The sequence below is a fragment of the Hyperolius riggenbachi genome, chromosome 7 (genome assembly GCF_040937935.1).
Source record: "Hyperolius riggenbachi isolate aHypRig1 chromosome 7, aHypRig1.pri, whole genome shotgun sequence".
NCBI lineage: Eukaryota > Metazoa > Chordata > Amphibia > Anura > Hyperoliidae > Hyperolius > Hyperolius riggenbachi.
The window spans coordinates 74780641-74805921 of NC_090652.1; the positions used below are offsets into that span (position 1 = coordinate 74780641).

Below are 25281 nucleotides of genomic sequence, written 5' to 3' on the forward strand. Positions count from 1 at the left end.
AAAAAAAAAAAAAGATGATGTAATGAATTGGTAGTAATAGTAGTACGGATAATTACTAGAACATTAGTAGCAAAGAAAATATTCAAATATTTTTATTTTCAGCATACCTCCCAACATTTTTAAATTAGAAATTGGGACACTTAGGCCACACCCCTAACCACACACCCTAGTCACGCCTGCCATAAAGTTTTTTGAAGAATTTTTTAAAATTAATATCGTATACCCTTATATTTTTTAATACATTTTTCCCTCATATACCCTGCCCGTTGGTGGGGAGGAGGGTGAGAATGGCTGTGAATGGGGAGGAGGGTGCCACTGTAGAAGGCAAAAAAAAATGATCGGGCTCCAGCCGTGCCGAAGTGGGATGCAGGAATGCCGGCATCACATTTCTACCTCCCTCCCTTGGAATCTGCCCCGTGTCCCCCCTGCTAGCAGAGTGCGCAGCTGAGCGGGCTGTCATCTTACCGGCATCCATCCATGCGTACCGGCATCTGGCTTCATTCCGCTTCCTGTGACATCACAGGAAGCGGAGTGAAGTCGGATGCCAGTACGCATGGATGGACGCCGGTAAGATAACAGCCTGTCAGCTGCGCACTCTGTTAGCAGGGAGGGACACAGGGGGGCAGATTCCAAGGGAGGGAGGGAGGTAGAAATGTGATGCCGGCATCCCGCATCCCACTTCGGCGCGGCTGGCGCCTCGATCATTTTTTTTTCACCCTCTCTGCCCATTACCGCCCGAGATTTGGGAGGGGTCATACCGGGATAGCCCCCCCAAATCAAGACATTCCCGCAGGATTTGGGACAGTTGGGGGGCATGTTTTCAGTTATATAGTGTTTTTTATAACATTGCATCATTCTCTAATATTTGCAGTTTACACACTACTCTGCATTCTAAATGATTTTACAGAGCAGGCCAGTGAACTTTTGAACTGTCCTCTGCAGAAGAAAAAAACAACAGCTAAAAAAAGACACTTGAGATAATAAGCTTCAGAAGACTGAGCTCTCTGCGACTTTGAAAGTCGTGGAGCTCAATGGCTCTTTTGCATAGATAACAACTGGAGTTTCTTAACTCTTCCTGTACTGGAAACAGTATTAGACTTACATTGGCTTGGAAAAGTATTCGGCCCCCTTGAAGTTTTCCACATTTTGTCATATTACTGCCACAAACATGAATCACTTTTATTGAAATCCCACGTGAAAGACCAATACAAAGTGGTGTACACGTGAGAAGTGGAACGAAAATCATACATGATTCCAAACATTTTTTACAAATAAATAACTGCACAGTGGGGTGTGCGTAATTATTCAGCCCCCTTTGGTCTGAGTGCAGCCAGTTGCCCATAGACATTGCCTGATGAGTGCTAACGACTAAATGGAGTGCACCTGTGTGTGTAATCTAATGTCAGTACAAATACAGCTGCTCTGTGGCGGCCTCAGAGGTTGTCTAAGAGAATCTTGGGAGCAACAACACCATGAAGTCCAAAGAACACACCAGACAGATCAGGGATAAAGTTATTGAGAAATTTAAAGCAGGCTTAGGCTACAAAAAGATTTCCAAAGCCTTGAACTTCCCATGGAGCACTGTTTAAGCGATCATTCAGAAATGGAAGGCGTATGGCACAACTGTAAACCTACCAAGACAAGGCTGTCCACCTAAACTCACAGGCCGAACAAGGAGAGCGCTGATCAAAAATGCAGTCAACAGGCCCACGGTGACTCTGGACGAGCTGCAGAGATCTACAGCTCAGGTGGGGGAATCTGTCTATAGGACAACTATTAGTTGTGCACTACGCAAAGTTGGCCTTAATGGAAGAGTGGCAAGAAGAAAGCCACTGTTAACAGAAAAGCATAAGAAGTCCCGTTTGCAGTTTGCCACAAGACATGTGGGAGACAAAGCAAACATGTGTAAGAAGGTGCTCTGGTCAGATGAGACCAAAATAGAACGTTTTGGCCAAAATGCAAAAAGCTATGTGTGACGGAAAAGAACACTGCACATCACTCTCAACACACCATCCCCACTGTCAAATGTGGTGGCAGCATCATCATGCTCTGGGGGTGCTTCTTTTCAGCAGGGACAGGAAAGCTGGTCGGAGTTTATGGGAAGATGGATGGAGCCAAATACAGGGCAATCTTGGAAGAAAACCTATTGGAGTTTGCAAAAGACTTGAGGCTGGAGCGGAGGTTCACCTTCCATAAGGACAACAACCCTAAACATAAAGCCAGGGCAACAATGGAATGGTTTAAAACAAAACATATCCATGTGTTAGAATGGCCCAGTCAAAGTCCAAATCTAAATCCAATCGAGAATCTGTGGCAAGATCTGAAAACTGCTGTTCACAAACGCTGTCCATCTAATCTGACTGAGCTGGAGCAGTTTTGCAAAGAAGAATGGGCAAGGATTTCAGTCTCTAGATGTGCAAAGCTGGTAGAGACATACCCTAAAAGACTGGCAGCTGTAATTGCAGCAAAGGGTGGTTCTACAAAGCATTGACTCAGGGAGCTGAATAATTACGCACACCCCACTTTGCAGTTATTGATTTGTAAAAAATGTTTAGAATCATGTATGATTTTCGTTCCACTTCTCACGTGTACACCACTTTGTATTGGTCTTTCATGTGGAATTCCAATAAAATTGATTCATGTTTGTGGCAGTAATATGACAAAATGTGGGAAACTTCAAGGGTACCGAATACTTTTGCAAGCCACTGTATGTCTCTGCTCCTAATGTTTATTTCTTAGCTGTACTACACATACAAACCCTGATGAGTCATAATTGACGAAACCGGTTGGGCGGAGCTTGGAGTGGAGTGTGAAGACGCCGATTCCATGTGGATTGTTATATGCACATTTTTACAGCAAAATTGTGAGTGCAATTTTTAATGGAAATTACTTTTAATAAACGGTATTACGCTATGGCAGCTTTGTTTCTAAGTTTTTAATGGTATTACTGGAAGAGAGATCGATTTGAACAATCATAAGCGCTTATTGCTGGTTCTGAACTTCTGAAGGGAGTCAGCCAATAGATTTGGTGAGCGGCTTTGATTATAATTGGTGGAGGGTTAGCCCCAGTGGCTTCACAGATCCCTGTATGGCAGTGCACTGGATGGTGTTGTGTTTATGCAGACAGTATTAAGCTATGTGGAGTGTTTCTCTTTTGCTAGATATAACCATTGGAGGAATACGGGGGACAGCGTGAAGGGGCTGCCTGAGGGAGAACCCCGTTTAAGTGCATTTGCTGATCTGTGAGGTGGTCAGCCAAAGTATATGGTGAGCATAGTATGTTTATTAAAGGACTGAAGGCTTACAGGAGATATCATATGATGCATTAAAGCAAGAACTGTGTGGAACATTTAGGTCTAGTGGACTAATGGACTTTTAGACTGTAATGGATTATTGAATGTCATATATACAGATTTGCCTTTGTTGAGCGTATATCCAATTGTATTAGATACAAATCACGATTTCTCGAGACTTAAAAAACCGCCGGTCGTGGGAAAAAAAATATCACATATTGGGTACGGGCCTAAAGATAGAGTCTGTATTCGCACTTTATATGTGGAGTATCCCATAAGGCAGGGGTAAGCGGCTGGATAGTGTACTGATTAAGGGCTCTGACATATGAGACCAGGGTTCGAATCTCAGCTCAGCTCAATCTCAGAAATGTTCTCTTTGAGATTGATGGGCAGCAATAATTGTTTCTCTAAAAAGTAAAAAAATGACTAGAACACCAGTATGAATTTGCAAATCAGGAATGGTTTTTGTGTATTTCAGAATTTAAATTTAGCTAACACAATAGGCATTAATACAGCACAATGTAGCAAGAAGTATCTGATACAAATGTGACACGGCAGTATGTACACACAGAAGTATAGTGTACAGGTACACCTTGGAATATCAAGTCAATATCAAGGCAGAAAGCAAGCTGTAAACAAAGTCCACCAGCAATAACATACAATGAGCAAAATGCACAGAGCAGTAGATAGATAATGAACGGCTTCAAGGTGTACAAATGAGCAAGTCCATTATTACCCTGATGGCACTGTTTCAGATCTAAGTCCTTCATCAGAGAGTAGAAACAGTTGCTACTTCCAGGCAGGATTGGTTTCTTCTTGCTACTTAGCAATGTGTTAATGTATATTGTGTTTGGTATCTTTTAATTCACAAATACATGAAAATCATTGATGAGTTTGCAAATTTATACTGGTGTTGCTTACTTTTTATGGGCCAAAATTCATGTCCAACAGTTCAGACACCTTGTAAAATATATGCCTAGGTCATTTACAGCTGTGATTGCAACTCATTACTGTATTACTGTGGAGTCTCTTAATAATTTGGCTACAGTTCTAATGTAATCTGTTTGAGGTTATAGCTTCATGCTTTCTGAAACTGAAGTGACTACCTGGTAGAGAACAAGATGGGCAAGCTGATGGCATGCAGATTAGTGTCAGTGTGTTGAAGCCTTTGAAAGTGTTAATATTTTAACTGCCTTAACTCTCTTGGGCATGGAGCTCACAAGTTTTACAGGTTGCCACTGGAAAGCTCTTCTAATCCTCCATGATACAGCTGGGACCTTGTTATGCTTCACCTTCCGTTTGAAGATACCCCACAGGTTTAGGTCTGGGGACTTGCAGCACCTTTGCTTATATTTTTTTTAGCAAGACAGTGGTCATACTGGAGGTGTTTTAGGGGTTATCATGTTAGAATAATGACCCGGGCCCAGCTTCTGAAGTGAGGGGATCATGCTCTGCTTCAATATGTCACAGTCAATAAATGTTGGCATTCATGGTTCCCTCAATCAACTGTAGCGCTCTAGTGCCAGCAGCACTCACACAGCCCCAAACCATCCCACCACCATGCTCAACTGTAGGCGAGACACACTTGTCTTTGTACTCCTCACCTGGTTGCCGCCACACATGCTTGACACCTTCTGATCCAAATAAGTTTATCTTGGTCATTAGACCACAGGACACGGTTCCAGTAACTCATGTCCTTAGTCTGCTTGTCCTCAACAAACTGCAGGCTTTCTTATGTATCATTTTAAGAAGAGGCTTCCTTCTGGGACAGGGGTCAGGAACCTTTTTGGCTGAGAGAGCCATAATTGCCACATATTTTAAAATGTAATTCCGTGAGAGCCATACAATGTGTTTCAAACTGGATAGGTAGGGCTCATGTTCCTGTTGCCATGGTGATGTGTATACAGTTGATCCACCGGGTAATCAAAGTGTCAGACAAGTCTTCAGCTTTTCTTGGGTTTCAGCAACATCAGCAATTTCCCCGAGAACCAGACAGGAAAAATACTGACTAACAGCTTGTACAATTAGCTAACTGACTTGGGGGTTGATTCACTTTGTAGAATGAGATCCCTGCCCTTTGGCTCAATATTAGGCTAATCAAAGCGTGGGGATCTCGTCCTACAAAGTCACTGGACCTGACTGGGCCCAGAGTGGGACAATTGGAGCAGGCATTAGTTTTAGGTTGGTGCGAGTGAGTTAGTAGTGCATGCTACAGCAGTAGCGTGCCTACTTTGGAAATTTTACTTGTGCTGCCACACTAAGTTGTGCTGCTTGAGCACTGTAGCTTCATGAATAAACCCCTACTGATTTGTCTGTGAGCCAGATGTAGCCATCAAAAGAGGCACATCTGGCTCCCGAGCCATAGGTTCCCTACCCCTGTTCTGGGAAAACAGCCATACAGAACAATCTGATGCACTAACAACAGCCATACAGAACAATTTGATGCACTAACAACAGCCATACAGAACAATTTGATGCACTGTAGTCTGTGCATTGAGAGGCTGGCCCCCACTCCTTCAAACTCCGCAGCAACGCTGCCAGCACCCATACGTTTATTTGCAAAAGACAATCTCTGGATATGAACATGTGTATGTGCACTCAACTTCTTTGGTCAACCATGGCAGGCCTGTTCTGAGTGGAACCTGTCCTGTTGAGCTGGTGTATAGTCTCAGCCACCGTGCTGCAGCTCAGGCTTTAGGGTGTTGGAAATCTTATAGCTCAGGCCATCTTCATGTAGAGCAAAATGTGTTTTGTTTTTTTAAGATCCTCAGTTCTCTGCCATGGGGTGCCATGTTGAACTTCCAGTGACCACTATGAGAGAGTGTGAGAGCGATAATACACCTGCTCCCCATTCACACCTGTGACCTTGTAACACTAACGAGTGACATGATCCCCAAAGAGGAAAAAAAATCTAATTGGGCACAATTTTGACAGTCTTCATTCTAGGATGTACTCACCTTTATTGCCAGCGGTTTAGATATAAATGGCTGTGTGTTATTTGTTTTACTTTACTTATACAAGCTGTACACTGTCTGCTTTATATTGTATCAGTGTCATATCTTCAGTGTTGTCCCATGAAAAGACATAAAATATTTACAAAAATGTGAGGTGTACTCACTTTTGTGAAATATTGTACATAGCGCTGACATCTTCCGCAGCACTTTACAGAGTACATAGTCCAGTCACTAGCTGTCTCTAAAGGCTCATACACACATCAGACCATAGGCTTTGGAAAATGAAAGATCACAGACCAATTTTACCCCCTTCCATGTAGTAGGAGAGCCATACCTACACAGTCTATTCTATGGAGCTGCACTCCCCATCAGACAGAAATCTTTGCAAGATGCTGCACACACAGATGCTGTAGACATTCAAAAGATCAGTATCTGCAAAAGATCTGTTCCTGCAAAAGATCCGTTCCTGCAAAATGCATTCATAGTCTATGATATCTGCAGATCCTCATACACACCTTGTTTAACAGACATTCATCTGCAGATCAGATCCACCAGGATGGATTTTCAGATCTGCAGATGATTGTCTGATCTGCAGATGAATGTCAGTTAAACAAGGTGTGTATGATGATCTGCAGATCTCATAGGCTATGAATGCAATTTGCAGGAACGGATCTTTTGCAGGAACGGATCTTTTGCAGATACTGATCTGTTGCATGTGTACAGCATCTTTGTGTCCAGCATCTTGCAAAGATTTCTGTCTGATGGGGAGTGCAGCTCCATAGAATAGACTGTGTAGAGTATGGCTCTCATACTACATGAAGGGTGGTAAGATTGGTCTGTGAACTTTCATTTTCCAAAGACTATGTGTGATGTGTGTATGAGCCTTTAGAGGGGCTCACAATCTAATCATCCCAGTATTGTCTCTGGAGTTCAATTTCTGCTGGATTTCTGTGCAAAAAGTGGTTACATTTTTTGAATTTTTAGCCTATAGCTTACCAAAATGTGTCAAGCGAGGGTCTAGTTTACAGTTTAAGTATAATAAAAGTTTCAAACACAAAATCATGTCAATAAATGTAATTTAATTTCTCCTTCCTGCCAAGCCACATATACCCAACTTTTCAGCTTTTTGGCAGAAAACAAGCAGTTCTTCGCATGTGCTTTTTTTTTTTTCTTTTCAATAAAATTTGCATGCGTGTATGTGAATTTTAGCATGCTGTTTTCCAGAGCATGAGAAAATTTGAATACAAAAGTGAATTTTCTATGCAAAAAACAGAACCCTGCCTTAGAACTGCTGTATAACTCCTCCATACCGTTTTCAGCTATTTTTCCTGGACGAGTCAGGACTGTTCATACGATTTTCAGCTAACTCGAGTCATGCTCATCCATACCGCCAGGAAGGCTATGATGTGAAGCCATTTTCTCCAGGAGGCGGGGCTTTTCTCACAGCCCAGCTGGGAGGCAAAAATGCTGTTATGAAACCACTTCACACAGCAATTTGTAAAAAAATGAAAAATAAAATAAAGCTTTATTGTACACACCACAATGACAATCAAATATTTACAATGTTATCAAATGTAAAATGCAAAAACTACCCCAGCGGATGTCAGAGTGAGGAGAACTGACAGTCCACATTGCAGATTCCTTCGATGAATCGTGTTATTCAGACAGAATAAATAGAGCATATGAATCTGCTGATGTAGACAAAGTAGACTGATATGCTGTCTACAATATCCTTTATGTCTATGAGCACTCAGCCTTTCCCCGCCCTTCTGTCAATACATTGGTGTAGTTCACTTTTATATTCGTTTATTTATGTGATCTGCAAATGTAATAATTAACTAACACTCAGTTCTTTCCACTATAACAGGTATGAGTTGCATCATAACCCCTTCAAGTCACTTACAAAAAGGGCACCCCGAAATAGCCAATAGTAGAATATCAGTAAATTTACCAATATTCTACTCTTAAGCTCCGTCTACACGGAGCGATGTTCCTTATCAATCGAGCTGCTGATGCGGCTCGATTGATAAGATCCGTCAGGTCCGATTTTGCCGGCGCCGATTCCCTGCTCATTCCCCATGAGGGGACATTGGCAGGGAATCGAGCGGAAGATAAGCGGCGCAGGGACGAGGGCGGATCAAATCCGACGCACGCGCGGGCGAGCGGGGACGCGGCGGGTACGCGTGGGGATGCGGAAGAGGCGATCCAGCGGCTGATCGAGCCGCCGGATCACCTCGTGTAGACGGGGCTTACCAGTGCAAAAGACGATAGTAAAATATTGGTGATAGATACTGATATCTGACTACAGATAAATCTAACCCTATTCTCAACACAGAACACTCCCTCTACCGAAGCCTAACCTCAACTACTCCCCCCGGGAGACTAACCTTAAAGTGGACCTGCGACCATTTCAGGGCCATGGCGGGTCCCTTTTGTCAAAGCCTATTACAGACTGATGATGCCTTGACAAAGGGGACACGTCATAGCCCCGAAACAGTCGTTGGTGACTGGAATGAACATATTGGGCTTGATTCACAAAGCGGTGCTAACTGTTAGCACGCCTGTGAAAACCCCCTTAGCACGTCTAAATGAGCTTTTCGCGCGTAAAAATTTATTCGCGCAAAACTTTATGCACGCAAAACTTTACGCGCGCACTGCACAGAGCGCAGGGCGCACCGCGCGAAGTGCCCATTAAAGCCTATGGGACTTAGCGCGCATAGGACTTGCACACGTAAAGTTAGCTGATTGAGAAATCCGGTGCTAACTTACTTAGCACCCTGGTTAGCACGTCTAAAGACTTTGGACGTGCTAAGTAGGTTAGCACCGCTTTGTGAATCAAGCCCATTGAGTGTTATGTGAATTAACCACTTAGAAACTAAATTAAGTGTGTGGACCCTTTGGATTTTCTACTATGAGGACGTTTTGGTCCAGCACCTTGAACTTTCGTATTGCATGCAACTTTCTCTCTGATGTGGGTTAAACTCTTGGACCTGAACTTTTGCACAGGGCAGAAGGAAACCATACAGAAATGCACCCAGTGTGTATTTAAAGAGTTTAGCCAGTCTAATTCCTCCTCATCTGTGACGAATCACGACTGTAATTTGACCTCTCAGCTGTGTCAGCTGGCTGCCTTGGCAGAGCAGATAATTTGCAAACACAGGATGTTAACCCTATGTCTGCTTCCATGAAAGCAGGAAGTAGACACACTACAGATTTATTGCAGGATTTGTATTAACTGTGACAAAGAAATGTTTTTCTGTAAAGGTTATTATGCTGTTGCTTACCTTTTAGAGCAGACAGGAAGTTCTGAGTTGAAGTCTGCTTTAAACACCCCCTCCCACCTAACCTTAACTGCCCCCCCCCCCCACCTAACCTTAACCGTCGCCAATCTGCTGGGGGGGGGGAAAAAGCTGCAATAGCGCCATATAAATAGCGGCTATGGTGGGACATTTGGACGCCCAGTAAATACTTACAAAAATGTATCGGGCTTTGGCGGTGCCTGCAATGCAAAATACAGCTACAATTGGTGGGCGCAAGTGCCAAAATTTCTACCCATGCCCACTATTTGTATACCTGTCTATGGCGGCGCCCCAAACATCCGTCTGTCGCAGGTGCACAAATTTCCTGTTACCTTCAAGTTTACCTGTGCTGAGTCATTCAGCAACATTTACCCATTTATGAACGTCTCATACTACACACAGGAGACTCTGACTGTTTCACACAATACACGGCAGTCTCTGACAGTGTCATTCAACACAGAACTGCCTCTGTCAGTCTCACAATACTGTACAGAACCGTCTCTCACAATAGAGACAAGTGTCTGTCAATCTCAGACAGTGTAGTTCAGTCCCTGCTTAGTCATGGTTTGGCTTTGCTTGTGCTGCTGTTCAGTCACTGTGGGACCTCAGCAGATGGAGAAGTCTATTGCAGTGGTGAGAGAGCGATGCACTCCTGGGCGATAGTCTCTTCTGATCATTAGTCATGGATGCAGAGAGCCTTGCCCCAGCATTAAGAGCCACCAATTGCTGCAAGAAATGAAAGAAAGGAGAAGATGGATGAATGTTACTTCTGCATCTCTTCAGGCTGCCCCCCATCCGACACACAGAGAGGAAATAACAACACTGTATGGCTCCCTAACCCACAAACACAGTAGGGTTCCAAGCGCCCCTGCCCACATGAAGAAATAACAGGAGAGACAGAACTGAAACCCACCCAGCCCATTCATGCACATAGAAATGACAACAATACATGCCTGTACATAAACACATTCAAAGGAGGTGACCTCTATTTTCTTAAAGGAATACTGTAGGGGGGGGGTCGAGGGAAAATTAGTTGAACTTACCCGGGGCTTCTAATGGTCCCCCGCAGACATCCTGTGCCCGCACAGCCGGTCACCGATGCTCCGGCCCCGCCTCCGGTTCACTTCTGGAATATCAGACTTTAAAGTCTGAAAACCACTGCGCCTGCGTTGCCGTGTCCTCGCTCCCGCTGATGTCACCAGGAGCGTACTGCGCAGGCCCAGTATGGTCTGTGCCTGCGCAGTACGCTCCTATTGACATCAGCTGGAGCAAGGACACGACAACGCAGGCGCAGTGGTTTTCAGACTTTAAAGTCTGAAATTCCAGAAGTGAACCCCGAGGCAGGGCCAGAGCATCGGTGAGTGGCTGAGCGGGCACAGGATGTCTGCGGGGGACCATTAGAAGCCCCGGGTAAGTTCAACTCATTTCCCCCGACCCCCCCTACAGTATTCCTTTAAGAAAAGCTTTAAAGGGACCAACTAACAAGGAGTCATAAAGTCAGGGCCAGCAAAAGGTTCTCCAGCAGTAGTGGCAGAGATTCCAAAGACCGTGAATGAGTGTAAGTAGTAGTTGTGTGACCCAATATTAAAATGTAACCTAAACTGAGAAGGATATGGATCTCTCCTTTTAAAATAATATAAGTATATAAGTTGCTTGACTCTCCTGAAGATCCTGTGTCTCTAATACTTTCAGCCACAGCCCCCAAACAAGCATGCAGATCAGGTGCTCTGACTGAAGTTAGACTGGATTAGCTGCATGCTTGTTTCAGGTGTGTGATTCAGCCACTACTGCAGCCAAAGAGATCAGCAGGACTGCCAGGCAACTGGTATTGTTTAAAAGGAAACATCCATATCCCTTTCAGTTTAGGTTCCCTTTAAGTATGGTGCCTCCCCCAGTATAGGTAGCCAGAGGTGTCCCCAGTAGGTAGGTCTCCCCCCATATGGGTAGCCAGATGTGCCCCTAGTATTAGGCATGCTCTCCACCCCCAGTATAGGTATTCCAATATGCCCTCAGAATTAGGTAGTCCCCACCTCAGTTTAGATTTTAGTAAGGAGGTGACAGAGGACCGACTGATGTGTAATGATGCAGGATATATTGACATGAGGAGTGACAACAGACTGATTTACATCAGATGTGACAGAAGACAGACTGACATGTGTAATGACACAGGACATATTGGCATGATGGTTGACATTGGACTGACTGACATTAGAGGTGACAGGAGACAGACTGACGTGTAATGACACAGGATATATTGGCATGAGGGGTGACAACGGACTGATTGACAGAGGTGACAATGGACTGATTGATGTTAGAGGTGTCAATGGACAGACTGACATCACAAGTGACCGGTTTGACATGACTGATGTCAGCCTGAACAGAATTACATGAGAGGTGCCAGAACAAATAGTAGTATGAGTGGTAACAAAGGACAGATAGTGAGTAGTTCTAATCAGAGTACATAAAGGGTTAGAGCAGGGCTTTCCACTAATTGTACCACTTTTATGACTTGAAAAATTTCAAGTACCACAACTGCACAGTAGATCTGACCCGATCAGGCTCAGTGGTTTCCACCACAGCCCAAGCGACAAGCCGCTAATGCGCATGTGCGCACATCGACAAGGAGATCTTCAGGGGGTCCCAGAGCTGGATCCCCTCTACTGAGGAGGAAGGGAGAAGCCCCTTTATAATACAGAAGTTTCCCCCTCCCAAGGTAATTACCTCCCAAGGGCACTTTTTCCTTACAGGTACACTTTAAGAAAAGGGGGGCATATGGGAGGGGAATAGCAGGAGGCGTTGGTGGGGAAAAGGATTAAAATTAGATTATTAAATTGCTAGCCTACAGATTGCAATTATTGGCAATCTGTAGAAAGATTGTCAATATAGGTAGCCTTTCCACTTTCTCCCTCCCTCCCCTGCTTCAATATAGGTAGCCTCCACCTCCACCAAAGAGCTGGGTAGTTACTCACCACAAAGTTGGGTTCCCCCCTGCTCTCTCCTTGTTGTGCTGCCCTACGGAATAGTTTAGACCTCAGATCAGTGGTAACCAGGTGAAGAGACAGCCAGGCGAACAGTGCAAAGTGATGCACGTATATTTCAAATACAGGACGTGAGCAGTGATGTCACTTCCTGTATTTGAAGTATACCCGCCCTCACTGTGCACCATTTGCCTGGGTGTCTCCTCACCGCTGATCTGAGGTCTGAAGTATGCCGCAGAGCAGCACAGCGAGGAGCGAGCAAGGGGTGGCTGAACTTTGTGGAGGCAGGACGGGACCAGGATAAGAGGCAGGTGGGCAAACTTGGAGTGTACCACCTGGCCAACAGCAAAGTACCACTGGTGGTACACGTACCACAGGTTTAAAAGCCGTGGGTTAGAGGATAGAGTAAAACATGGACTGTCTGGCAGGCAGGCAGAGAGTAGAGTTGAGTTACCTGTCGCACATCAGAGATTCCACTGAGGCTCCGCAGAGCAATGAGTGAGGCCAGCCGGACAGGTTCCTCATGATCATTACATGCAGAGAGGAGGAGCTGCTGCGGCACCTTCAAGTTAACAAGTGGAAGGCTTCCTTCCTCCTGGGATGCTGTGCCCAAGTTCCCCAGGGAATTGGCTGCATGGACTCGAGTTTTGGCTAGAGGATCTCGTAACAACTGAAGAAACTTGGAGGTTGCGTCTGACACCCAGGTTCCATGTCCGGACTTATGGAAAGCGCAATTTCCCACAGCAAATGCAGCACAGCGCCGCACTCTGGCATCTTTATCGGAGAGACAATCCAACAGTTTGTGCATAAGAGCTGCTGAAATGGTTTTGCCCAGACGTGTGAGGTTCCCAGCCAAAGAACATGCTGCTGATCTCATCTCTGCCCATGGCGCCTGGAGACATCGGCACAAAAGAGTGTCCCAGTCTCGTACAGTACTCTCTACCAGTTGCAAGTTGCTCGGAGAGGCTCGAACCATGTGACTAAAAAGGGTCAGCAGTTCAATGACCACATTGTCCGGTCCTGACAGCATAACATTTCCCAGCCAGGTGATAGTGACATCTGAAGAGGTAGCATAGGAGGAAAATTCCAGGAGAAAGTCCTTTTCCATTAAAACCAGGCGACAGAGGAGGCACATAGGCATCTCCAGCGATGCTGCAGGAAGCCTTCTACATGCCTACAAATAAGAGATGAATTTCCATGTATATAAGCCAAACAATTGGAGTACCAGTCATAATGTGTGTAGGAGGAAAACGATTATTGTAAAAAAAAATTCTGGAGGAGAAGGGCTTATGTTAGCAAAGATCAGGTGGAGGAGAGCGCTCAAGTAAGCACAGCTCTGAAGTAGGAAGATTCCTATGAAAGAATTGTTCTGGATGAAGAAGACTTATGTAAGAATAGTTTGAAGAGGAGTAAAATTATTATTTTAGGAGGAGGAATATTTATGTATGAATAGTTCCCAAGGAGGAGAATGTGTGTAGATACTTCTGGAGAAGAAAGACTATAATGTAACAACCGTTTTGAAGGCGTAGGATCTTATGCACCACTAGTTTTACAAAGTGAAAAATTGTATGTAACAAAAGTTCAGGAGTCATGACGGTGTTCGAATTTGGCAGAATGAATTCCGACCACACGAATGCTGCCATTTCAGTACCAAAAAAAAAGCAGACAGAGTAAGGGAGAGTTTATTACTTACGCATTTCACAACTCCAATGCTTCCTCCTTCCAGCTTTGGGAGAAGAAAGGATCTGAGTCATGTGAAATGCAGCAATGGCTCTGGAGGAGGATGTGAAATGCAGCAATAGCTCTGAAGAAGGCAGATAGTAATGTAAGAAAATGTCTGAAGGAGGAAGACTTAGGAATGAATCGTTTTGGAAGAAGAGGACTTATGTGAGAAAAGATATGGAGAAAATGGTGCTTTTTAATTTTTCTGCATTGCAAGTGTTAACAGACCAGTGCTTTTTGTGTGCAAATGGGGCAAAATGCAGTCAAATGCAGTTCCTGCTCTCCTGAAAAGTAAATAGAAACAAAATACTTTTATCTAGTTAAACAAAGAATCCCTGATAACACTGAAAACCTAAAAGATAATTATATATATTTGTTAAGAGCGGACTGAACCAGGTCTTATGTCTCACTGACATGCCTACTGTGCATGTTACTTAAGGAGGAGAAAAACTTGTGTAGGAATAGTTGTGGAGGAGGAAGACTTAAGTTTAAGGTAGGAGTAGAAGAAATTCATGTAAGATTAGTTCTGGAGGTGAAGATCGTGTATGAATCTGTTTTTGGGAAAAATCTTATGAAGGAATAGTTCTGTGGGAGGAAAAATGTAAGGTTAGTTCAGGAGGAAGAAAATATGAATGCTACAGTTCTGGAGAGGAAAGGTTTGTGTTAGGTTATTGTAGGAGAAGGGAGATTTGTATAAGATTACTTTGGTAAGAAGAATACTTGTCTAACAATAGTTTTGGATGAAGGCTTGTGTAGAAATAGCAGAGGAGGAAGATTTGTGTAGAAATAGTGGAGGAGGAAGACTTGTGTAGAAATAGTGGAGGAGGAGGTATAGTTGTGAAGGTAGAAGACTTGTGTAATAGTTGGGAAGGTGGAAAACTACTGAAAGTATAGTCATGAAGGAGGAAGACTTGTTTAAGAATAGTCGTGAAGGCAGAAGACTTCTGTAAGAATAGTGGTGAAGGCGGAAGACTTCTGTAAGAACAGTGGTGAAGGAGGAAGACTTCTGTAAGAATAGTGGTGAAGGAGGAAGACTTCTGTAAGAATAGTGGTGAAGGAGGAAGACATCTGTAAAAATAGTGGTGAAGGAGGAAGACTTCTGTAAGAATAGTGGTGAAGGAGGAAGACTTCTGTAAGAATAATGGTGAAGGTGGAAGACTTCTGTAAGAATAGTTGGGAAGTGGAAGACTTCTGTAAGAATAGTTGGGAAGGTGGAAGACTACTGAAAGAATAGTCGTGAAGGAGGAAGACTTGTTTAAGAATAGTCGTGAGGGAGGAAGACTTCTGTAAGAATAGTTGGGAAGGAGGAAGACTTCAGTAAGAATAGTGGTGAAGGAGGAAGACTTATGTAAGAATAGTGGTGAAGGAGGAAGACTTATGTAAGAATAGTGGTGAAGGAGGAAGACTTGTGTAAGTATAGTCATGAAGGAGGAAGACTTCTGTAAGAATAGTGGTGAAGGAGGAAGACTTCTGTAAGAATAGTGGTGAAGGATGAAGACAACTGTAAAAATAGTGGTGAAGGAGAAAGACATGTGTAACAATAATTCAGGAGAAGCTAAATATACCTACAATGTTGTTTGTAAGAGAATATGATGGAAAGTGACCGTCTGGTTTTGAAACATTAGTACAAGTTGCTCTGTGGATCGTGAGAGGCCTACATTAGGTTGAAAGTTTTACTTCTCTGTCTACAACGCAATGATGGTGCTATTCTTGGCAGTAGAAGCTCCCTCATTGTTTTTTTGATAGAAGGAGGAGGCTGGAAAGAATTCAGAGCCTCTTTTTTGGGATATGCTCAGGATCGCGGTCTCTTCAGGTGCTTAGGGTAAGACTAAGGGTATAAGAAGTACTTGATGACTATTTGCACTGTGTGGGTTCAGAAAGACTATGAAGGGCTTAAGAAACTGAACATTTTGACTTAATTTGAATTAATTCCATTGTTTTAATGAGTCAAATGCAGTTTGAGCAAAAGGTCTTTAGTATGAGTATTGGTCAATCTCAAATCAGCCTGAAAACAAAGGTCTGTAACTACTGGCCCTAACATGTTATCCAGATCTCATCTTAGCCTTTCAGGAGCTGAGAGCCACTTGTATGACTCTGTATGACTCTATTGGCCACTGTGAGAATGTCACTCTTACCTGCAGGAGAGAGGAGATGGCCTGATGCTGCTGGAGGGTCATCAACATCTCACTCATGGTCTCAGCAGAGACATCCAGGGACAGAGGGACACACAACAGCTGACATACGAGACAGACCACATCAGACACCGTTGCAGAGACATCCCAGCCACTCATCTGACAACTGTGAAGACAGAATTTCATGAGGCATCTATTCACCCGATCAACAAGTTCTGACATAATGACATTCTTATTATGGTGGCACAAAAGTCCACAAACTGATGTAACCAGCCACAAATTACGCCCAACCTCCCACCCTCACTACAATGGTGATTTGTTAGTGAACATGTTTGAATTATTTGTATTCTTTAGAACAGGTGCAGCACTGTAGGAGTCCTGGAAAGGAGAGAAGGCGATAGTGACTTTTATAGAACAGATGAGGCACTGGAGAAGTCCTAGTGAAGAGAGGGGGAGCTATTGGCTTCTACAGAGCAGGTTTAGCACTAGAAAAGTATTGGAGGGAACAGAGGAAGGTAGTGAACAGGTGCAGCACTGCAAAAGTCCTGGAGAGGGAGGTAGTGGCTTCTACAGAACAGTTGCAGCACTGGAGAGAAGAGAGAGAGGTAGTGGCACATATAAGCTGGAGATTGCTCCAGTAAATGTTTTTCTTTATTAGCAATTCTATAGTTGCATGGTATGACAGATGTACTTGTGCTCTGGGAAACTAGACCAGAAATGCTTGCTGGATCTGAAGGTGTTGAAGAACTCAGCATTTAGAAGTTCATACTTCCTTTAAAAGTTCTGTTTCTTCTGTTCTATGCAGGGAAGAGTTTTATGGCTGTAATTCTTTATCAGTGATGATTACTCTGTAGTCTGACCCAACTGGAGTGAAACTGCCACATAGGCACTTATATAAATAGTGGGCATAGGGAGAAATTTTGGCACTTGCGCTGCGCCAATTGTAGTTGTATTTTACATTGCAGACAACCCCAAAGTCTGATACATTTTTAAAAGTATTTACTGGGTGTCCAAATGTCCCACCATAGCCGCTATTTATATACTAAAGGGGGTGGTTAAAGCGGACCTGAACTCAGAACTTCCTCTCTGCTCTAAAACATAAGCAACAGCATAATAACCTTTAAAGAGAATCTGTATTGTTAAAATCGCACAAAAGTAAACATACCAGTGCGTTAGGGGACATCTCCTATTCCCCTCTGTCACAATTTTGCCGCTCCCCGCTGCATTAAAGGAAAACTTAAGTCTCCTAAAAAAAATGACTTGTACTCACCCGGGGCTCCCCTCAGCCCCCTGCAGCTGAACGGTGCCCTCGCCGTGTCTCTCCGATGCAGCTGGACTCGCCGGCGGCCACTTCCGGTTTGGCCGTCACCGGCCGACAGGCTGGGAACGCGACTGATTAGCCGCGTTCCCGGCCGCAATAGCATTAGAGGGCGCTATTGCGGCCGGGAACGCGGCTAATCAGCTGCGTTCCCAGCCTGTCGGCCGGTGACGGCCAACCCGGAAGTGGCCGCCGGCGAGTCCAGCTGCATCGGAGAGACACGGCGAGAGTACCGTTCAGCTGCAGGGGGCTGAGGGGAGCCCCGGGTGAGTACAAGTCATTTTTTTTAGGAGACTCACGTTTTCCTTTAAAAGTAGTCAAAAACAGTTTTAAACAGTTTGTTTATAAACAAACAAAATGGCCACCAAAACCGGAAGTAGGTTGATGTACAGTATGTCCACACACAGAAAATACATCCATACACAAGCAGGCTGTATACAGTGTTTACCTTTCCCCTGCAGCTATTATCCACTGAAGAGTGACAAGCTGATTGTTTCTTCCTGCAGACAGCTCTGCGGTGTCTGTAATTCCTCAGCATGTGACAGCCCAGGCAGCCAGCTCCTTTCACAGCCTGTAAGGGCTCTTTTCCACTATGAAATGCGATCGCGATTGCGATCGTGATCGCAATTGCGTTTCAATTTCCACCATGCGATTGCAATTGAGCTACTATACTCAGTATAGTAAAGCTCAATCGCATCCAAAACGCGACAGGACAACGCATTTTGACTAAAATTGGATCGCACTAATGGAAATTGCTGCTGCAGTTTCCATTAGTTTAATGTACCTTGCGATCAGAATCAAATCACAAATCGCAGGGTAGTGGAAAAAGGCCCTAACAGAGGATGATTTATCCAGCTTGTAAAGCTCTCTTCTCTCACTGAGAGAGCAGAGAGGCTGCCTAATCTAAATAACACACACGGGAGTGTGCATAGAGGGGGCCTGGAGGGGGGGCGTGCATAACAGATCAACAATACTGAAGAGCTGGCAGCCTTCCAGACACAGTGCGACAAATCCGAAAGGAGAGAGAGAAGTTGATTTATTACAGAGACGGTGATAGTAGAAACTAAGTGCTGCAGTAAGCAAGAGCACATTAGAATAGGTTTAGGAACTTGTAGGATAGTAGAAAAAAGGATGACATTTTTGTTACAGTCTCTTTAAAGAAAAAACATTTCTTTATTACAGCTGATACAAATCCTGCAATAAATCTGTAGTATGTATAGCATCCTGTGTTTACAAATTAGCTGCTCAGCTGAGGCAGTCAGCTGACACAGCTGAGAGATCGAATTACAACTTGTGATTAGACACAGATGAGGGTGAATTAGACAGGCTAAACTCTCTAAATACAAACAAGGTGCATTTCTCTCCATTTTCCTTCTGTCCTGTGCAAGAGTTCAGGTCCACTTTAATAATGCCCTTGGCTACCCAGCTTTCCAGGCGTACGAGAGAGGACGGCGCTGGAGACTTGGGCGCAGGACACAGCCGGTATATGGCTTATCCTGCTGCTGCACAAGTCCGGGGCGTGTTAATTACTATCCCCCCCCTCCAGGCCGCCATGGATGGTGGGGGAATGAAATACTTCAGCTTCCAGCTATTGCTGGAATCCAAATTATTGTGTTAAAAGCAACTTCGGCTCCGTCTTCTGACGGCGCTGAAGTTACTCCCTGTGCCTGCTATAGCCGTAGTTCCTATTACGGCCTATGGTGGCGCCCAAGTCTCCTGCACTGCTGCGCCCAAGTCTCCAGCGATGGATTCAGCGTGTTCAGCTTTCCAGGTCTGGTACCATCTAAAAATGCATGGAAGCATGGTTATCCCATAAAGGTGTAAACTTGGAAATTTGGTCACTAACGAATCCCTATGAACGAGAGTGTGATGTCACCCAGTAATAATACATGACAAGACACAGAACATTAATATCATACTTTTCTCCTGACAGACTCAAAGTGCCAAAGCTGCGGCCACTAGGGCGCACTCTATAGGTAGTAGCAGTATTCCGGAGTCTTGCCCAAGAAATCCTCACTGAATAGGTACTGGTTTACTTAACAGGAAGTGCCGAGATTCAAACCAAGGTCTCTCGTGTCAGAGGCAGAGCCCTTAACCATTACACTATCCAGCCACTATAATATATCAAATTTAGTAGCGTGGACCCACCCTGACCAACTGGAAGCTTTGTAAAGCAATGTATAGACATCCTGCCTTTCATAAAAAATAAGAGATATGTTTATCATCTTTAAAGAACTTAGGGAAAAGAGCAATAGGAACATTTAGAGATAAGTATTTGAATGTCAGGAGCAGGTAAAAGAGCATTGTGGCTATGGATGGTGCTGGCTTCACTGTTATTTGGACAGGTTGACCTGTACTGGGTTTGATTGTGCTCTAACTTCCTACGTGGCTTACTGTGTGTAGACAGAAGGGTCAGGAGAAAGACTTACGCTTCGGTGACATGGTCCAGGAAGGCGGGGCTTAGCAGACGGTTCAGAGTGAACATGACGATACTCTGCGGCTGTCCCAGAAGACTGAGGAAACTCTCTGGAGCTTTGACAGAAGTGATGAGAGCCACATGCAGGAAAGTAACAACCCCTACAAAACACGACAGAGCAATCAGCCTGTGATGGTAGGAGGGGCTTATAGAGTTATTGCTCCTCCCCCACACTCAGTGCACTCACCACGGGCAGACAGCAAGCTCCACTCTGGACGTTTACACTCATTGGCTCGTGGGGTGTCCCCTTCCAGCGGCGCTCCAGACTGACTGAATCTGAGAGATAGGCAAACACTGCGCCACAAAACGGGGGCCTCGTCTGACAAGATGGATACAAGCTCCTCCTCCTAAAAAAAGTGACAGTTCATAGTGTAAGATGCTGACCGAATACAGCACATAGTGCAAGAAAGTAGAATGTAACCGCATGCTCCATTCATGGACTAGACAGTGCCCCGCAATACAGAACATCAATAATCTCTATATAAAGGTACTTACACACATACGATAACTGTCGGCCAAAATGGCCGATAACAGTTGGTTCAATGGACGATCATTTGCGCAATTAGTGTGTGTACAGCAGTCACCCAACGTTGCTTAAAGGGGTTCTTTAACATTTTTTTTTTAAGCTTCTCTTACCTGGGGCTTCTACCAGCCCCCTGCAGACGTCCTGTCCCACGCCGGTCCTCAAGGATCCTCCGGTCCCCCTGCCGTGGCTCACTTATCATTTTTCCGTCGAACGAGACAAATGCCACTGCGCATCTGTGGCTGCGCATGTCCTTGCTCCCATTTGTGCCACTGGGAGTGTCCTGTGCAGGCGCAGTACAAAGTTTTCTTGTACTGCGCAGGATGCTCCCGGCAGCGGGAGCGAGGACATGCGCGGCCACAGATGCGCAGGTGCAGTGGCATTTGTCTCGTTAGCCGAAAAACACAATAAGTGAGCCGCGGCAGGGGGACGGGGGGATCCTTGAGGATCAGCAGGACAGGACGTCTGCAGGGGACCGTTAGAAGCCCCACGTAAGAGAAACTTTTTCTTTTTTTGAATGTTAAAGAACCCCTTTAAGGATCCAACGGCCAAGTGCGACCGATCACAATGTGATTTTCACTCCTCCCAAATGAGGGAAGCAGCTCCATTGTGCGCCAATCATCGTCCCTCCAGCTTTGTCAGGAAGGTTTATGGTGTACACATGCAAAGGACCAGTTCATGCAAAAAAGCCAAGGAATGCATTAGTAGTCCATTTTCTACGCGTGGGCTGTGCACACAAAGGATGATCTCATAAACACCTTGTTAAAAGGAAAACTGTCAAACTGTCGTACAAAAAAAATCCGTCGGGTGACTTTAACAGAATGGCCCTTATTCAGTTCACTTTTTCTCTTAGGTGAAATTTGAACACCTTATCAATAAAATGCCTTTTTAGCCACCAATACAATAATTTTCACAGTACTTTTTCACCTACTTTTTGGTAATTTTTCAATTGCAGAGAACTGAAAAGTTATTTTTAAACAGAAGATTAAAAATGATCACCTAGGACAAAACATAGAAGCATGAGTGTAGCAATCACCGCTGCGACTCCCGCCGTCACAGAGGGGGCCCAGAGACTTTGGGGGCCCCTCCACCTCCTTCTCACCAATCGCAAATGTAGCCAAATAGCAAAAAAAGTCCCCATTTACTCACGAAAAACATGTGCAGGAGAGTGTGTAATTTTTTTTTACTGCTTCCAGAGGCTGCTTCACAGCAGAACACTCCCTGCTGCCATTCGCCGGCTCCGAATCATGTGACCTGCTTGGGGTTCAGGGACAAAGGGGGCCCCATGCTATCACTTTTGGAGGGGGAAACTATTAAATCGGATCTGAGATGAAAAACTAACTATAACAAGTAACTTGTCTATATATCTTATCTAAAGTTTAGATAGTTTACACAGCAAATCTAGCTGCACACAGCTCTAATAGAATATGATTATTTAATCATGTGATACAATGACAGCAGCCATGTTGTTTGTATACATTACACAGAGGCAACTTTATCTGCATCTTGAGCAAAAAACCTAATCCCCCCCCCCTCCTCCTCTGAAATCTCTGGATAGTAATACCTCCCCCTTCTCCTGCCCAGACTGAGCTCCCATGAGCCCTTGCTACTGTCTGAAAGTGCTTTGGCTCTCTAAAAACCTGTGGGCGTGGCTTGTTTAGTTTATAGGGAATTAGAGTATTAAAACACAATGCACAACTCAATTATGCAATGTGTAAACGTTCATCTCAGATCCACTTTAAGTCTAGTTACGCCCCTGCATAGAAGAAAAGGGTAATTGAATAAGGGCCATTGGGGTTGATGCATGTACCTGCGGTAATATTATTTATTGCATTTATAAAGCACCAACATATTACGCAGCGCTAGACAATAAATACATACGATACAAAGGATGACAGATGTAACAAGGTTATACAACATAGGACAAACATATACCTGTGAACAAAGCTCTGAGATGTAGGTAGGGCAGGTTTTGTGCACAGGTTTATAGTTCAGACATAGAATCTTGAAACTTATCCTGAATTGGATAGGGAGCCAGTGCAGAGATTTACAGAGGAGGGATGCGGAGGGGTGAGAAGAATGGATGTGTCTGGCAGCCGCGTTCATAACTGAATGAACTATATATTACTGTACACAGAAAGCGCACGGCAATATTACCCCTACTTCCGCCAGTAAGTACCGCAACTTATGCTATTAGCCTGACCCACGGTACTCGAGTAGGGTTGGTGCATGTTACCAGTAGTTACTTGTCTAATGCTGGGGATACACGGTACGTTTCTGTACCGTGTATCGGCCAGCTGATAATATTCAGCTGGCCCGATCAAGCCGCTCGACCGGCGCCCGCTCGATTCCTGCCGGCGGACAATGGCAGGGAATCGAGCGGTGATAAGGAAGCGCCGGCGGGGACGAGCGGCAATCGATCCGCGCGGACGAGCGGCTGGGGTATTCCCAGCATTACCGTAGTAATGGCTGTGCTACTTGAGTAGGTACTTACTGGCGGAAGTAACAGTAATATCTGTCCGTGGTCAGTGAAATTACCGCAGGTAATATCCAGGAGGCAGAGGAGGACAGCGAGAGACTGATTAGCCTGAAGGGGGCTGGAGGAAGCCCCATGTATGTATGAAACTTTTCTATTTATTCATCTCAGGTTCTTTAAGTAAATATTTTACAAAGATTATCTGCCGATCGGTCATTGATCGTTTATTTCAAAAGATTTTAATCTCAAGTGTGTACGCAGCTTAAGTCTATCTGCAGTCTCTCTATAGTCTCCTCGGCATACACAGTGCCTCTTGGGAACACTTCTGGTAAAATTGTATTCATAAGCTAGGTACACACATAAGACAAATGTTGCCCAGCAGGGATCGGAACTCGATCCCTTGGGCTACAGTTCAGGCTTGTTCTGTACAGAGATGTCGCTAGCCTGCTATGGAGGGGGAGAAGGGATGACAGATCGGTGAACAATGGAGCGGGCGGGGGGAGGGTAAGAACAATATTCTCAGGCAAGATGATCTGCTGTGGCAGCAGCCAACACATCGAGGGTGGTCAGGAGCTGCTGTACAAACACTAGATTCTCAGCCAAGAGCCGTCTTACGTGTGTGCACAGCTATATTATCAGTACCTGGAGACAGATGAGCATTACCTGCTGGAGCTGCTGTAGGAGGAGGTGGAAGGTCCAGTCTTGAATTCCAGATCCCATTGGAGGAGAGAACATTATCTGAAGGAGAAGACATGTTAGAATCTGATTCTTCATGTGGCTCAGCATAAGAGGTGGAGTTAGGATATCTACTGTAATATCATAAATGTCAAATTGCTCAAATGTGGGAAAAGTTGGTGCACATGGGGAGAAAATAGTTCCATAAACTTGTCTATGAATTCATAATCACAATTTTCATGCAACCTGCCAACGAAATATATATACTAGCAGAAAAAAGAGAGTTGGCTCTTGGGTGCATGAATAGATTAAAAAACCCTTTATTAATTAGAAAAACATCTATAGAAACATACAAAACATCATAATAGAAATATATAAGAACAGGTAGCTCAAATAACCCCGACAATTGCTCTCAGGAACTTAATGAGGCTGCAGTCCTCAAAAAAAACCAAAAGGGCCCAAAAAAAACAGAAAGTTATCTGTAACAGCATGGGTTCTAGTGGCCAGCAACAGAATTGGTTAGTCCGGAGAGCACTTGATGCAAAGCAAATGACCGGATGAAACAACAGCAGATGGAGTATGGTGTTTGTAAGGCATCTGTGTCATTCAGACAACACATATCACTTCGTTGTATCAGCAGTTAGTAGGGCAAAGCAAGCATGCATGCAGTCCTAGTGTCCCTCAATCGCAGGGGCAAATGATGAAAGGTGCTTGACATGAGGCAAATAGCCAGATGAGACAACAGCAAATGGGATATAATGTTTGTTGAGCATCAGTGTCATTCAGGCAGCACGTATCACTTCATTGTATCAGCAGTTAGTATGGCAGAGCAGGCATGCATGCACTCCACAATGTCCCTCAATCGCAGGGACAGATGATGATATGCACTTGATATAAAGCAAATGGCAGGTGTAAGCAGCATGAAGACAATGCACACAGGTAAATCACTGCTGAGCGGCTCAGATGCAAGCGAGTGCCCAGTCCATAGTTACCATCCTGTTGCTGAATAGTTGCAATAGGTCCTGGAGCAATGTCGGGGGGAGCCAAGTGCTGTCAGAGGCCTGACATGTTTCGTCGCCTCTCGCGGCTTTTTCAAAGGCAGACAGCGGCAAGTGGAACTGGAATTAATCAACTGCTCAGCATTCCTCGCCCCCCTGTCACGGGCACACTCATCTCCCACCTGTCGCACAATCTCCTCCCACTGTAACATGACCAAAAGTGAAAGGACAAAAAAGAAATATAGGACCAACACACAACTCAAAAACCTGACCTCAAGATCAGAAAAAAAACCCAGACCAAGAAGTCCCACAAAAAGGGGCCGCTGAGCCGCTGTCTGCCTTTAAAAAAGCCGCGAGAGGCGGCGAAACATGTCAGGCCTCTGACAGCACTTGGCTCCCCCCGACATTGCTCCAGGACCTATTGCAACTATTCAGCA

General features: G+C 44.7%; 1 protein-coding gene across 2 annotated transcripts in view; it reads right to left on the reverse strand.

The window, feature by feature from the left end:
- Positions 1-7741: 7741 nt before the first annotated feature.
- The window catches only part of STK36 (serine/threonine kinase 36), a 177056-nt gene continuing 159516 nt past the window's right edge, over positions 7742-25281 (reverse strand). For both annotated transcript variants that reach the window (XM_068244144.1, XM_068244143.1), the window contains exons 22-27: positions 23835-23909; positions 20360-20519; positions 20126-20273; positions 16382-16544; positions 12979-13698; positions 7742-10272 (exon numbers count right to left, since the gene is read on the reverse strand). In XM_068244144.1, the coding sequence (XP_068100245.1) occupies positions 10135-10272; positions 12979-13698; positions 16382-16544; positions 20126-20273; positions 20360-20519; positions 23835-23909 (1404 nt within the window). In that variant the 3' untranslated portion in view covers positions 7742-10134. The remainder of the gene's footprint in view (positions 10273-12978; positions 13699-16381; positions 16545-20125; positions 20274-20359; positions 20520-23834; positions 23910-25281) is intronic.